We start from the raw sequence: 17,396 nt of genomic DNA, 5'->3' as shown, positions 1-17,396 counted from the left end.
TTTTGTGAAGGTGTTTTCTCATCCAATATTTGCAGTGCCGTGTTATTATTTTCAGATGGAAACATTGCAGGGAACCATTATCTTACTGTGCAAGATCCATGAAAAATAACTCTGCATCTACACACACACACACACACACACACACACACACACACACACACACACACACACACACACACACACACACACACACAGACAGACAGACAGACAGACACACACAGACACACACAGACACACACACACACACACACACACACACACACACACACACACACACAGACACACACACACAGACACAGACACACACACACACACACACATACACACACACACACACCTTCCTTTCCTCTTTGATCACGCGCCACCTGTCTATCTCGGGAGTAAAGCAGACACCTATGTATGGAGAGTTGCATTAGCTAGTCTCTCTCCTCCCCTCCTCTATCATTTGATTCCTCACCGTGCCTTGGCTATAAGGATCACCCCCAGTCAGCAGATATTAGCAGTCGTTTTCCACACTGCGCTGAAAACACAGGATCAAAATCCATAGCTGTCATCCAGGATCTACACTCATCTGCCAACCCTCTCTCTCTCTCTCTCTCTTTCTCTCTCTCTTTCTCTTTCTCTCTCTCTCTCTCTCTTTCTCTTTCTGTCTCTCTCTCTCTCTCTCTCTTTCTCTTTCTGTCTCTCTCTCTCTCTTTCTCTCTTTTTTTTCTCTCTCTCTCCGTCTTTGTTTTTCTCTCTCTTTCGCACACCCACACACACACACACACACACACACACTGACCGTGCAACGGGTCCTGAGCGTCGGCATCCTCCCTCCATCCTCAAAGGGGGGCTGCTGAGCTGAGAATGGGGAGAACGAGGGAATAAAGAGGGAGAGGAAAAAGAGGAGGGAGAATTTGTCTGAAGCCCATTTTAATTAGTGGATGCGGGCCCAATGCTGTTCCTCTCCCTGGGAGGCCACGCGTGGCTGTCCTGCTGAATCGCCACCTCAACATCCGGCTAGGTCCTCATTATTATTCCCTCTTGTATGGATTTTGAGTCAGGCAATCTCTATGGGCTACTGTAGGCTATACTCTACGAACTATAAAGGTGAAAGTTTGAAAGGATGAAATAGGCAATTAGGAAGACGTATGACCTGTAGTTGCTTTGTTAAGCATTGGAAACAGATTGGGAAAATGAAAACCAAAATGACTCCTTCTATGTTTATGCAACCCTTTAAACAAATGTATGAATCACATTTCAAAAGTTATCATTGACAATCTAGCATAAAATGTATTATTGCCTGTGCGGTATAAAAACCATACATGAAAACAAAATAGCTTCAGAACTGCCTCAAACCATGGAGTCTCTGCCATGCAAAGCAGAAGACAGCGTCTCAATGGTTAAACATAATCCCAAACCCTTGACTTAGTGACACAGACTTACATCCCCTGCAGTGCCCTATGACCTTCGGCTCCATGATTTACACATGCTTCAGCGACCCCATGGAACACATTTGACTCTCACCCCAAGGAGTCATGACGTGCTTGTGGCGTCTAGTAATAGTGACACTATCGCACCGCAGCCCCCGAGGGTGTGACCCTGTCTTCTTGCAGTGCTGATAGGTCCTGAACTCTCTTTCTCTTGGAGACAGGCTGTTGCTCCCCAAGGCGGCCCACAATGCTTTGCTGCGGCCCATTTAGACTCGCAGCCATGTCAGGATTCCTCTCGGTTAACGATGCCATGGTGCCGTTTGTGCGTGATTCGCAGCGGCCGTGCCACGCAACAGCCTAGTTTCTCATCTGTGTAGAGACTCTCAGTTCCACTGTTTCAAAGGTGTTGTGGCTGATAAATGGTTCTATGTGTTGGGGAGAAACTGTGGCTCTGGGTCCAGTTGAGTTGGTCAAAGTACACCCATCTCTCCGTACCCTAGTGGTCAAGCCAAAATGGAGAGCTTTACTTCTCCTTGCCAGTCTCTTAACCCTGAGTTAACTTGTGGGAATGATGCACTGCACTGCAATAAATAGCCGCTGATTAAATGGGTGCATTCATCGATTAGTGTGCATTAATCAATGGTATTTACATAGAAATACTGTGATAATTGATTAATCAACTATTGTTAATTGGGAAAAAGCTAATGAATGTAACACATCTCATCCATCCTGCTGACGGGTCCTCTACACAGTAAATTACATCCACATTAAACCAGACAAACAGGAGCTTCCAATACCGAGCAAAACATCAAACTTTATACCGTCCACCTTGAGGACAGACAATATGGGGGAGGGAGTGATGGAGTGTGAGATAGATAGAGAATTCATGTGAGATAACAGAGAATGAACGAGAGAACAAGTGAGAGAATGACCTCCTCTGTTTAGATGATCAGAGGTCGTTCTCCCATTGATCTCGGTGACAAAGGGAGAGCGACCAAAAGAGAAAGTGGATTCTCTCTTAAAATGAATTCCATTTTAATACCGCTGCTCTTATTAATGATTTGCCTTGTTTCTACGGAGATGAGTGAGGCTGGCTGACACGGCAGCAATGAGGTTTACATCCTCATTTAGCCCTAAGCCCTCTCCCCTAGCCTGTTTGCTGTCTTCATTATCTGGGCATTAGAAGATGGTCAAACGTCAGCATTAAGCAGCCTGCCAGTTAGGCGTACAGGTAGTAGAGCAACAGCAATATGTGGATTGAAGTGCCCATTAGCTATTAGCTAGCTAGCTACTTTAGCCCAATCAGCCTGTCAGTTGGGTAAGTAGCATGTGGTAGAGCCATAGCATTATGGGGATTGAAGTACCCATTAGCTGCTAGCTAGCTGCAGTAGTGCTGCATGCTTTTACAGTGCATTAGCGCCAAGGTAATGGGGCATTAGCTACTAGCTAGCTACAGTAGGGTTACTGTGTATTAGCTTCAAGCTAATATGACCATTGCATTGTTAACTGCCCCCAAACCTCTTTCTGGTGTTCTCTCAGGGTAGCAGGCACGAAGAGACCTTCATTGTTATGGCCTGCTGTTTTGGCCTGATGTGTCCTCTGTGCTCCTTAGTGTTAGCCCTGATGCTCTCTTCTGGCCTCTTGTACTCCTTAGAGTTAGCCCCCATGCTCTCTTCAGGCCTCATGTGCCCCTTAGAGTTAGCCCCCATGCTCTCTTTAGGCCTCTTGTGCTCTTAGAGTTAGCCCCCATGCTCTCTTCAGGCCTCTTGTGCCCCTAGAGTTAGCCCCCATGCTCTCTTCTGGCCTCTTGTGCTCTTAGAGTTAGCCCCCATGCTCTCTTCAGGCCTCTTGTGCTCTTAGAGTTATCCCCCATGCTCTCTTCAGGCCTCATGTGCCCCTTAGAGTTAGCCCCTTCTGGACTATTGTGGCTGGGGCAGATAAATAGCACATGGAACATATCCCAGAGGAACAATTTTCCATGAATTATGCTCTGCAGGCTCCAAAAGTGTTCCTGTGGTACATCAAAATCTATTGTCCATTCGTTCTCTCTCTCTCTCTCTCTCTCTCTCTCCCGTTCTCTTGTTCATAAGCTCTCTCTCAAGCAGTTTATCTTAAACTCGTTCTCCTGTTCTCTCTCTCTGCAGTAGGGGACTTTGCCACATATTTACTTTTCAAATTGTGTGATTAAACGTCTCTCTATCCAATTCCGTGGCTTCAGACAAAAAGCCAGGGAGAAAGGTAACAACAGTTAATGGGAAAACGGTTATCCTGTGTGTGTGTGTGTGTGTGTGTGTGTGTGTGTGTGTGTGTGTGCGTGCGTGTATGCGCGTGTCGTGTGTGTTTGCGCATATGGGCTATCAATTGATAAAACCCTTTTTTCCCTCAAAACTAAATCATTTCACACACAACTGGGGGGGACAATCTCATTCCACCAAGCCACACTCCTTTATCCACCAGGCACCTGCAGCCACCACGCATCGCCAGTCGCAAAAATAAACAGACAGATTTGTAATATTGGATTTTCTTCTTGCATAAACAAAACATCAGGCCTTAACAGTGTTGGATGGCCACTGCTTGATTTGTTGTTTTCCAACCATACCAAATGTGCCCTTTAACCAGTTGTTGCACAGTGGTAGTCAGGATATCGTACAGTAGCCTGCAGTAGGTCTTCAATGGAAGTGACTGGCTTCCTCGGGGCACTGTACTATTTGGGTTGGTTCCACCAGGCAGTGGAGTGGAAGAATCCCTCATTATGACTTTGTTTACATACCCATTATTTTCCCTACTAATCACTGTTCTCTTTGCCTCGGTGATTGCCATCATGAAATACTGCGAGTTGACCGTCGTCAGGGTTAACCTTTTGTTTCAGCCTCTTAGGCTGTGCTACTGTATTGCGTAGTCTAATTATTTAATTTCCTCTTCCCGTTGGTTAGTTTTTAATGTATTGCCCTTTTAGTAAAAGGAATTATCCTGCCTTGAATGTGTAAACATAGAGCCCATCGCTGCAACTGTTAGCGCTAGCACAATTAGCTGTCGTCATGACATCGCTCATTCAAAACATAATAAGCATAATACACCTCAAGGACAGGCTGTTTCAGTTCTGCTGACTTCATCAATAACCATCACTATTTTACTCTGTCACTCGCTCAATCATTCCCTGTTACACTTGATATAATTGGTCCGTGTCATTGGAAAAACTATAAATAGTGCTGGGCCCAATTGGTGAGAGAGAGGAAAGAAGCCACTACAGTAAATACGTCTTTAATAATCATTTCTCCCACCGCCATATGTTGGTGCGTCAAACTGACATCTCCTGTGGCAGTGGAGGCGAGACGGTGGCGAGAGGAGAGGAGAGGAGAGGAGAGGAGAGGAGGAGTAAGAGGAGAGGAGAAGAGAGGAGAGGAGAGGAGAGGAGAGGAGAGGAGAGGGGCAGTGAGAGGAGGAGTGAGATGAGAGGGGGAGTAAGAGGAGAGGAGAAGAGAGGAGAGGAGAGGAGAGGAGAGGAGAGGAGAGGAGAGGAAAGGAGAGGAGAGTAAGAGGAAAGGAGAGGGGCAGTGAGAGGAGAGGGGGAGTAAGAGGAGAGGAGGAGTGAGAGGGGAAGGAGAGTGAGAGGAGAGGAGAGGAGAGGAGAGGAGAGGAGAGGAGAGGAGAGGAGAGGAGAGGAGAGGAGAGGAGAGGAGAGTGAGTAGTATTATACTAGAGGGGAAGTGAGATGAGGGGAGATGGGGATTCAATGCAGCTGAGCCACCTCATCCTCAGTCTGATCTACACTTACTCTACTCAGTCTGGCAAAGACTCATATGGCAATTACACAGCTCCACTAGTCCTACAGGCCATAGCTATAAATAGTTCTACCTCTCATCTCTGCTGTCCACGACCATATCCTTACTTTACCATGATAGGCTTGTTCAATAACTGCAACACCTAGCTTCCCTCCAGCTTTGTATTTTATGGTATCCTGCTGTTCCTGTATGATTCTGGGTTGTCTGTTTATGAGTCTTTCTTCCTGGGTTAGAGGTTTTTACGTGACAGACATGACAGACATGGAAGACATGACATACATGACAGACATGACAGACATGACAGACATGGAAGACATGACATACATGACAGACATGACATACATGACAGACATGACATACATGACAGACATGACAAACATGACAGACATGACAGACATGACAGATATGGAAGACATGACATACATGCCTTCTAGTACAATACTACTCTGTACATGTATTTCTGTGTGTGTGTGTGTGTGTGTGTGTGTGTGTGTGTATGTGTGTGTGTGACTGTACTGTAGCACATTTTTTATTTGTGTGAAAACTGTGTGTGTTTGTGCAGGTTATCTCCGTAAGCCGTGTACAGTATCTCCTCTGAGGACTTGAGTCGCTGAGAGTGGCTGCTACAGTGTGCCACACCCTTTCTGATGGGTAGGTGACTCTAGCTCTCTCCCTCCAGGTAAAGGCCCCGAGACGGTCTTCGCCGGCCAAAAGCTCAACGACAACGAGTGGCACACGGTGAAAGTGGTACGCAGAGGAAAGAACCTCCAACTCTCTGTGGACAATGTGACGGTAGAAGGTCAGTGTCCACTCTCCACTGTCTGCCACTACCCCCCTGTTGGGTAGAATGGAGGGATGAAGGGGGTGAGAGGTGAGAGGAATGCAAGAGAGAGGTGATATGATTAGGCATGGGGCTAAAAATGACCCTGTGAAGTTAATCCTTAAGTTCCCAGTGTCCGTTTGAACCGGTTTGTGGTGGTCACAAACCGCCCAGAGAAGTCCTCTGGGGCTGACCATGTTTATAACGGGGGTATTTGTAATAAGCCGCTTGGCCAAGCTCATTACTGTTCATTACTAGGAAGCGATAACGTCATCAAAGCATGTAACCCACATATTCCATCCGTATACATATAATACCTGGGCCTAAAGCTTGTCCTGATCAGGCCACATGGTTATGACAATGAGGAGGAACTCAGGCCTATAATCCCAACATATTCCCATGTCCTCTTTCACCCTCCAGGCCAAATGACAGGCGCCCACACCCGTCTGGAGTTCCACAACATTGAGACGGGCATCATGACAGAGCGCCGCTTCATCTCCGTGGTGCCCTCCAACTTCATCGGTCACCTCCAGGGCCTGACGGTCAACGGTGTGCCCTACCTGGACCAGTGCAAGAATGGCGACATCTCCTACTGTGAACTCAACGCTCGCTTCGGCATGCGCCACATCATCGCCGATCCGGTGACGTTTCGAACGAAAGCGAGCTACCTGGCGTTGGCTACTTTGCAGGCCTACGCCTCCATGCACCTCTTCTTCCAGTTTAAGACCACCACGTCGGACGGCCTGTTGCTCTTCAACTCGGGGGACGGCAGCGACTTCATCGTCGTGGAGCTGGTCAAAGGGTGAGTCTGATTGGTCCAGAGGTTACCCTGAAAAATGAAATGTGGTGAGGTTTAGATCATTCTTCCCACATGGCCATACCATTCCAAGTGTGGCACATCTTAATCACACAATAAAGCATAAAACAATTATTTGAAAATATTGTAAGATGTAGATGAGGTGAAAATGTCCTACATCCGTTCCACTAAGATAGAGTAGGGAGTTTGGGTAATACGGTACTGTGAATCAGAGCTGGTTGCAGGCAGTTCCCTCTATTTCTCAGGGAGCATTAATAATCTCTTTGGTTTATAGCTCCATGAATGGCCAGAACAGGCTATAATTATGGGGAGGAAATAGAAGTTGGAGAAAATATTCCACTTTCTTCATTGTAAAGACCAGACGCCCATCCAGCTGTACACACAATCCGTATACCCCATAATGTAAACAGACTGAACGAAAGCTATTTAATTGGCCTTAAAATTGTAATTTACTTGTTAAAACTCTGAATGAAGGCTTTGAAGAAAAGGAACCCTGAAATAGCACTGCTCTGATTGGTGCGTTAGATTCCCTGCTGTCGCCAGCCTATTCATCCAGTCTTACGGCATGTATGAAAAGTCCTCGTTGTGTTGCATGTATCTCCCTTCACCTCTTCCTCCACGCCTGGCATTGTTACGACACAAAGGAGCCCAAACTTCTCTTTCAGCACACACAAAGACAATGCAAAAGGAGTAAACACATTCGATAAACATTGCTCAGGCAAACCAGTCATCACCAGACGACACAAAAGCAAATCATTTTGCGCATGAACAAGCTATGCCACCATGTCCGCCTCGGGGCAAACAGGAGGGAAACGTTTCTTTCACAGTGTCTCAGAGGAAAAATGAGTTATTTACATTTCAAAGTATATATTTTCTGAGAAGCTGTATATTACTGAATGTGAGGTAGGGTCATCTACTGCTGGAGGCTGACTGAAAGGATACTGTTTAAATATAATATGGGTTGGACTGACTCACCCTGTCACCTTGAACTCCGGGCTCCTCCATTGAACAGCCGTAACTATACTGAAAGGACTGCATGGCATCTCCATGGAGTTGTTCAAAACACAACACTTTTTTTCAAAAGACCCAGGGACATTTTTCAAAAGAGCCAAACACCAAATTCTTCAGCATGCTTGGCGAGATCTGCCTCTCTCTGGTTTACACTTATTTCAAAGAACTTTGTTCTGTGGGTGACATTTTGATTTTGGTTTGGTCACACTGACTGAATGTGATGGATGAGGTGTTACACACACACACTCCTACAGTCGTTTACTAAACGTCTCTCACGACCTGTGTTCATAGTTACGTCCACTACGTCTTTGACCTCGGCAACGGACCGTCGCTGATGAAGGGCAACTCGGACAAGCCGCTCAATGACAACCAGTGGCACAACGTGGTGGTCTCCCGGGACGCCAACAACGTGCACACGCTCAAGATCGACTCACGCACCGTCACCCAGCACTCCAATGGAGCCCGCAACCTGGATCTCAAAGGTAAGGGGTACTATTCCATATCCCATTTTCCATAGGCAACTGCTGTAGTTGAAGGGTCCTCCTTGGCTCTGCTACTAATCAAGTTTGTCAATATTGGGCACATATCCCAATATATTTGGTTCCTCTCTCTCTGGTTCTCTCTAGCTTTCAGTGAGTTACTCAGAGATTCCACTGTGTTTTAAGTAGTGTTCCCGTAGCATGCACAGTCAGAAATATTCAACCAGAGAATGCTCACTGAGCCAACCAGCTGTGACTTATGAAAGATAGCCCAATCTTGGCATGACTCTCTGGGGAACGATCTTCACACACACTCAGCCGGGCCTTTCACATGACCCGTGGCTGTCTCTCAGTAAGACAGTCTTTCATGTACTGTCACACCAACAATGAGAAGACAAGTCTCTGTGTCTGTAATGTGTGTACGATGAGACTTGGACTCAGACGGTGCTGAAATGTTGCTGACTGTCTACCTGTGCTGTGCATGTGTGTTGGGACCTTTCTGCCCCCTTCGAGGATGCTAAGAATGTGCACATGCCCATACGTGTGCACAGTTATTTATGCATTCTGTTTGTTCAGCTTTCAAATGCATGACCGCTCAGGAGGCTTGGTGTTCAGGTTAGGCAGAGTAGAGAAACCCGATCCCAGTGCCAATAACAAATCCGCCCGCCAAACAACAGTGGACAGGAGGCAGAATTAAACCTAACAAAAGGCTGGCAGCCAGCCCGCCGCGCCAACCAACCCTCTTCACCTTGAAATATGATCCTCTCCTTCAGCCGCTGTCGGCATCGCCGGACGCTCGGCACAATTTCCCCAGCCAATCAGTACCTCCTAATATCAACTAAAACCCCTGCGTCTCCGAAGAGATTGAAAGGGAAAAATAACAACAATATCGACAAAAACAAACCCCACATATTCCTCTTCCTCCCAGTAGACGTGTGTCTAGTTGTAATTCTGCTGGCGGTCCCACGGTGGGAAAACAAAGTACCCCAGGTACACTTGACTTTTATCAGAGACGTGATCACAACGATCAACAAAGGCTTTTAGGAGAGAAGCCTCTGTTTCTTCCACCAGGGGCGGGCTTAGGAAGTAGAGGGGCCCTTAGGATGTAGGGGCCCTTAGGAAGTAGAAGGGCCCCTAGGAAGTAGAGGGGCCCTTAGGAAGTAGAGGGGCCCTTAGGATGTAGAGGGGGAAGTAGAGGGGCCCTTAGGATGTAGAGGGGCCCTTCGGATGTAGAGGGGGAAGTAGAGGGGCCCTTAGGATGTAGAGGTGTAGAGGGGCCCTTAGGATGTAGAGGGGCCCTTAGGATGTAGAGTGGCCCTTAGGAAGTAGAGGGGCCCTTAGGAAGTAGAGGTGTAGAGGGGCCCTTAGGATGTAGAGGTGTAGAGGGGCCCTTAGGATGTAGAGGGGCCCTTAGGATGTAGAGTGGCCCTTAGGAAGTAGAGGGGCCCTTAGGATGTAGAGGGGCCCTTAGGATGTAGAGGGGCCCTTAGGAAGTAGAGGGGCCCTTAGGAAGTAGAGGGGCCCTTAGGAAGTAGAGGGGCCTTTAGGATGTAGAGGGGCCCTTAAGAAGTAGAGGGGCCCTCCCAGTGGGTGCTGGCGGATCTGAGAGGTCAAAAGATAAAAAGCCAACCAGAGCTTTTATAAGGCTTATTGATGGGGTACGTCCTCTCTCTGCCAGTACCTTTGTCTGCAGGGCCTGCTGGTGCCATAAAATTGGCTGTGTTAATCATGAGTTGGTTTTAGCTGACTGGCGCAGTACCAGGGACCTTATATTAAGAGGGATGGCGGGGACCGTGATTACACATACCCCTGGATGTAGTTGATAAGGAAGCAGAGGCCCGTGGAAAGTGGACGGCAATACGTAGGTTTAAACCGCAGGATATGAACTTGGGTCTCCCATGGGAGCAACCAACATCATAGACTGTTAGACCAAGAAGACAGTCCATTTTTGGGCTGAGGGTAGATACTGTTTTTGAAGTGCTCAGGCGGTGCAACCTCATCACGTGCCCATGACTGACTCATGTCCGCTATATGGAGAGCCTGTATAGTTTCTATAGTGTGCTATCAGACTTGTAGATTAAACACTCTCTTTCCCTCTATCATATCCAGGCTTTCTTTGTAGCATATCTGCCCCAATGATCTTCTAATGGAATGATAGACTGCATCTCTATCTTATTTCAAAGGAGTTTGTCAAAAAAAAGCTGTTCTTGATTGATGACCAGTATCTATGATAGAGTGACAGCTGTTCATGTCAGGCGAGAAGCAGACTTGGGAGCCAGGGAGAGCATGGAAACAAGATGAGAGTCAAAAGATGAGAAATTACTCACAGCCTCAAACTGGGAAAGAGTATCTCACAGACTAAAATAGATGAATAGTGTAAAATAGTCCCGTCTCAATCAAGTGAACTGACCTGACAACACAGTAAAGGTGTAAGCAATCTGCTTTTCACCTCTCCAGTCCTTTCATATCAGTGCATATGAAGTCGAGGAGGAGAAGGAGACTATTGATCGGCTGCCACAAATGAAGCGTGTGTCGTCAACAAGCCTCTTGGCCTCCAGCTACAGGCCCCACGTCGCAAACACTTCTATTTGCATATTTCAAAATGTGTGAAACGATTTGTCTCTGTAAAAGAAACAGAAGGCCCAGGCAATTTGTGAAGAAGAAGGGGGTGGCCATTTTCTGCTTTTTATTGCCAACCGACTTGGTGAGTGTTCTTCCGAGGCGTTACTATAAACACTGAATCCACACGTCTGTAGAAACCATGACTTTTCACTATCATCACTGTTACTATCACCATCATCACTATCACTACCACCATCATCACTATCACTACCCCCATCATCACTATCACTATCACGACTATCACTATCACTACCACCATCATCACTATCACTACCACCATCATCACTATCACTATCATCACTAGCACTACCCCCATCATCACTATCACTATCACGACTATCACTATCACTACCACCATCACCGCTATCACTACCACCATCATCACTATCATCACTATCACTATCACGACTATCACTATCATCACTATCACCACTATCACTATTATCACTATCATCACTATCACCATCACCACTATCACTACCACCATCATCACTATCACTACCGCCATCATCACTATCACTGCCACCACCATCACTATCACTACCACCATCATCACTATCACTACCACCATCGTCACTACCACCATCATCACTATCACTACCACCATCATCACTACCACCATCATCACTACTACCATCATCACTATCACTACCACCATCATCACTACCACCATCATCACTATCACTACCACCATCATCACTATCACTACCACCATCATCACTACCACCATCATCACTATCACTACCACCATCATCACTATCACTACCACCATCATCACTACCACCATCATCACTATCACTACCACCATCATCACTATCACTACCACCATCATCACTACCACCATCATCATTATCACTACCACCATCATCACTATCACTACTGCCATCATCACTACCACCATCATCACTATCACTACTGCCATCATCACTACCACCATCATCACTATCACTACCACCATCATCACTACCACCATCATCACTATCACTACCACCATCATCACTATCACTACTGCCATCATCACTATCACTGTCACCATCATCACTATCACTACCACCATCATCACTATCACTACCACCATCATCACTATCACTACCACTATCATCACTATCACTACCACCATCATCACTATCACTACCACATTTGCCACTATCACTACCACCATCATCACTATCACTACCACATTCACCACTATCACTATCATCACTATCACCATTATCATCACTATCATCACTATTACTTCCACTAAGGGATGGTTCAACATTTACATAATGGGTCCCTGGAGGAAAATGGCCATGCTTTTTCAACTTCAGTCAAGGTGAGTGTTTAGTCTTTTTAAATTGTCCTCCAGGGGAGGGTCATGTCATTTGTAATTGATGAAATGTCAATGTTTCTCAGTATTTTAGAATTAGTAGCTTATTAGGCTATGCCTGATGCCATTCCTAATTTCTGATTCTCTGCTGGGTGTGCAATATCAAGTGAGCCTATAGGCTATTTAGTGTGGCCTCAATCACATGATCCATAGCAAATGGGGCGGCAGGGTAGCCTAGTGGTTAGAGCGTTGGACTAGTAACCGGAAGGTTGCAAGTTAAACCCCCGAGCCGACAAGGCAGTTAACCCTGAACAGGCAGTTAACCCACTGTTCCTAGGCCGTTATTGAAAATAAGAATTTGTTCTTAACTGACTTGCCTGGTTAAATAAAGGTAAAATTAAAATAGGCTACAGTCTACAAAGTGCATGCTCAGAGAAGCACAGAGCAAAGGTATATTTCTAAGATAGTCGCTGGGACGGTGTACATAAAACTAGGCTGTATTGAACACCGTGATGGATATTACAACCCTGAGCCCTGGCCTGCTATGCTCTTGCTGATGAAAAACTTTTTGTTGTGTGCTGCCTAACAATGGCTGTGCTGTGTAGGCTTACAGTGGCAGTTCAGGAGTAGTCAAAGACTTCTTCCAAATGTTTTTATTTATTAAGTCTAGTCCAAAAAAATCCCTATCTTGTGCACAGACTAGCCTATAGTCAATGTTCTGTTCTGTTCAGTTTGAGAAGGAGGACTGGAGGTCAACTTTGATAGCTTGCTTTCTATAATAGATTTGATTAAAAACAATATGTTTCTTGCCATGATGTAGGCCTATCTATCAGGGTTATCGACCTCACAGTAAGCCAGATTCGAGTAACTTACATTGTGGGGCTGAAACTTGAAGCAGCAACCAAGGCACAATGAATCGGAAATGGACAATTCATGGTGCTGAAAGTAGGCACATTCGAGTAGGCATAATTCATTTCAACAGTCTTCATTTTGTTTAGACTATACTAACAACAAGAGGACCTTGGTTTGGAGCCTATTTCTTCCTATTTAAGAAATGAGGTAGGCCTACCTGTTTGACAGGAAAAATTAGGCTGCTATATCCATAGATTTATCGGTCATTTCCTCAACCCACCATGCATTCTTTAAATAGCTTACCTCCATGTCAGTGAAGGTTAAAACCAATACTCGAATTGAGGGGGTCTGAGAGGTTATGCCATAGACCTACCTTTTATTAAAGACAATTGCAAAAAGCACACCCGCTTGTTAGGCTAAGATTTTTAAGAAAATGAAAGAGGTCTGATTATATAAAGTGCTCTATAACAGCACTTTGGTCCTCGAACCTTTATGCTAGACACAAGCTGTAAAATATCCAGGAAAGATGTGACTCCGATGCATGTGGGGATATCATTGTTTCGTTTCTTTGACATTCAGAGGCTGCGCTACAACCTTCTATAGCCGAGTAGGCAAAAAAATGACTTTGCTTAGGAAGTAATCTAATTATGTCACTATCTATTGATTAAGCTATTCACTTTCTGTACAATAGAAGATGTTTAAACCCAGACAGCTTTTAGGGAAAGACGTGAAGTTCGCTCATTTGGTGAAGCCACGGAAGAAGAGTAGCCAGTGTTAAAGCGTACATTTTTCTGCGTCGGTAGGCCTACTCTGTCTGGGGTGGAAAGGTAGGCCTACTCTGTCTGGGGTGGAAAGGCAGGCATACTCTGTCTGGGTTGGAAAGGTAGGCCTACTCTGTCTGGGGTGGAAAGGTAGGCTTACTCTGTCTGGGATGTAAAGGTAGGCCTACTCTGTCTGGGGTGGAAAGGTAGGCTTACTCTGTCTGGGGTGGAAAGGTAGGCCTACTCTGTCTGTGATGGAAATGTAGGCTTACTCTGTCTGTGGTGGAAATGTAGGCTTACTCTGTCTGGGGTGGAAAGGTAGGCCTACTCTGTCTGGGGTGGAATGGTAGGCCTACTCTGTCTGGGGTGGAAAGGTAGACCTACTCTGTCTGGGGTGGAAAGGCAGGCATACTCTGTCTGGGGTGGAAAGGTAGGCCTACTCTGTCTGGGGTGGAATGGTAGGCCTACTCTGTCTGGGGTGGAAAGGTAGACCTACTCTGTCTGGGGTGTAAAGGTAGGCTTACTCTGTCTGGGGTGGAAAGGTAGGCCTACTCTGTCTGGGGTGTAAAGGTAGGCCTACTCTGTCTGGGGTGGAAAGGTAGGCCCACTCTGTCTGGGGTGGAAAGGTAGTCTTACTCTGTCTGGGGTGGAAAGGTAGGCTTACTCTGTCTGGGGTGGAAAGGTAGGCCTACTCTGTCTGGGGTGGAAAGGTAGGCCTACTCTGTCTGGGGTTGAAAGGTCGGCTTACTCTGTCTGGGGTGGAAAGGTAGGCTTACTCTGTCTGGGGTGGAAAGTTAGGCCTACTCTGTCTGGGGTTGAAAGGTCGGCTTACTCTGTCTGGGGTGGAAAGGTCGGCTTACTCTGTCTGGGGTGGAAAGGTCTGCCTAACTTTTGAAAGAATCATGCTCAGATTTCTAATGAATTCTCAGATTAAATTATTTGCAAACAGGGACAGTTTCACTGTAAACAAGACACATTGATTTGGCATTGGAGAAATATGATAAGATGAACACAGACCTATCTCTCTGTCCATTATTAGCCTGTAATTCTGGTAATTTGTATGATATTAAAACAATTTTGCTAATGTCTAAAATAGAATTGCATGAAATGTTTCTAAAAGGCATTTTTTTCTCTGACCTGTAAATACGATTATAGATTCATGCAACGCTTTTACTGAAGGAGATCTTTCCACCCCTACTCTTTTCCACAGTGGTGTGCGAACCCACAACTTTCTGGCCAGCAGCCCTGTACGCTATAAACATTTCTGCGTTGCCATGTAATGCTTACAGGACGAAAAAAAGTTTTTAAAACAACATATCTAAGGTTCTGGTCTGTCCAAGAAGTGATGGTAAATGGTCGACATGTTCTCTGTTATCCACTTTGTTTTAATTCTTATTTTGGGTGTAGGGGAAGGTCACCTTTTATTTCAAGTGTTCAAGGAGGGTTTAAGTCAAATATATTTTGCTGAAGGGAGGGCCATCCATTTTCATTTGGGAGAAGTCCGATTTTCTTATGAATAACATTCACAGGCTTTGTGTGTTGTTTTAGTTGTACTTTATTTATCTGCTGAGGGGATATAGCCTGCAGCGCTAGTGGGAAGAGCAATAGTTGTATGTCTTGATTCTGAGGACCTTTACTGGGGAGTGATGTCTCTATCCACAATCCCCTAGTCTAATTCTATATTCAGACGGTGCTCTGAAGTCCTCGGCCAATTCCCCAACTGAGACGTCGGCAACTCCCATCTCTATCCAATACACCTAGAGACATACACATTGAGAGCACACCCACACACACACGCGCACACACACACACACACACACACACACACACACACACACACACATACATACACATAAGCACACACACACACACACACATAAGCACACACACACACACACGCATGCACACACACACACACACACACACACACATACACACATATATACACACACACATAGACATGGACAAATGCTATAATACTCTCTCACATACATTCACCCATCTATCCCTAATCTCACACACACACACACACACACACACACACACACACACACACACACACACACACACACACACACACACACACACACACACACACACACACACACACACACACACACACACACACATATACACACACACATAGACATGGACAAATGCTCTAGTACTCTCTCACATACATTCACCCATCTATCCCTAATATCACACACACACACACACACACACACACACACACACACACACACACACACACACACACACACACACACACACACACACACACACACACACATGGACAAATGCACTAATACTCTCTCACATACATACACCCATCTATCCTTAATCACACACACATACCTAGTGTATCCCCAGTAGTCCACAGCAGTCATACCTACATAGCTGTTTGTATCAAACGTTTCCCTGGACCCATCTCACTGTGTCTATTGTTGTTCTCAGTATTCCTGACAGCACTCCTAACAGAGAAGTTTCAAGGCCTCGCTGGTGTGTGTAATTGACCAGAGAAAATGGGTTGTCAGTTTTCTTTTCTTTTTCCCTGTTCTAAAGTGATTCTCTAGGAGTGGTGGAATCTTCAAGCATCCAGATTGTCAGTTTAAGTGTGATGGGCAAACAACACGAGGTCCCACAGGATAGAGGAAGTGGATCCTGTTTAGTTTGTTATGTGCGGCGCCAGTGCTGATAATACAGTCACCAAGGAACAGATGTTGAAGAAACACAAGTACGATGAAACAAGACCTGTCATTGTGTATGAAAGCCTGGAGAGTACGATGTCAAATTATTTCCTGCCTCACATCAATAGCGTTAGCCTTTCAAGGCTAGTTTCCGTGGGTTATCTCGATTAATCTCGATGAATTTATTTGCAAATTATGGTGGAAAATAAGTATTTGGTCACCTACAAACTAGCAAGATTTCTGGACCTTGAAATGCTTCTTACGAAGCCACTCCTTCGTTGCCCGGGGGCGGTGTGTTTGGGATCATTGTCATGCTGAAAGACCCAGCCACGTTTCATCTTCAATGCCCTTGCTGATAGGAGGTTTTCACTCAAAATCTCACGACACATGGCCCCATTCATTCTTTCCTTTACACGGATCAGTCGTTGGAGTGAACACCTGCAGGACGGTATCTCTCCAGGACCAGGGTTGAAGTGAACACCTGCAGGACGGTATCTCTCCAGGACCAGGGTTGGAGTGAACACCTGCAGGACGGTATCTCTCCAGGACCAGGGTTGAAGTGAACACCTGCAGGATGGTATCTCTCCAGGACCAGGGTTGAAGTGAACACCTACAGGACAGTATCTCTCCAGGACCAGGGTTGAAGTGAACACCTGCAGGATGGTATCTCTCCAGGACCAGGGTTGAAGTGAACACCTACAGGACAGTATCTCTCCAGGACCAGGGTTGGAGTGAACACCTGCAGGACGGTATCTCTCCAGGACCAGGGTTGGAGTGAACACCTGCAGGACGGTATCTCTCCAGGACCAGGGTTGGAGTGAACACCTACAGGACGGTA

The 17,396-nt window shown here is 46.0% G+C and overlaps 1 protein-coding gene across 1 annotated transcript in view; it reads left to right on the top strand.

Moving 5' to 3' along the window:
• The window catches only part of LOC139379056 (neurexin-2-like), a 929,896-nt gene that overhangs the window by 427,173 nt on the left and 485,327 nt on the right, over positions 1-17,396 (top strand). The window contains exons 12-14 of the mRNA XM_071121799.1: positions 5,877-5,996; positions 6,438-6,819; positions 8,137-8,327. Coding sequence (XP_070977900.1) covers positions 5,877-5,996; positions 6,438-6,819; positions 8,137-8,327 — 693 coding nt within the window. The remainder of the gene's footprint in view (positions 1-5,876; positions 5,997-6,437; positions 6,820-8,136; positions 8,328-17,396) is intronic.

The sequence above is a fragment of the Oncorhynchus clarkii genome, chromosome 21 (genome assembly GCF_045791955.1).
Source record: "Oncorhynchus clarkii lewisi isolate Uvic-CL-2024 chromosome 21, UVic_Ocla_1.0, whole genome shotgun sequence".
Lineage (NCBI taxonomy): Eukaryota > Metazoa > Chordata > Actinopteri > Salmoniformes > Salmonidae > Oncorhynchus > Oncorhynchus clarkii.
The sequence above is the reverse complement of the archived record's forward strand: the minus strand, read 5'-3'. Positions and strand labels throughout refer to the sequence as shown.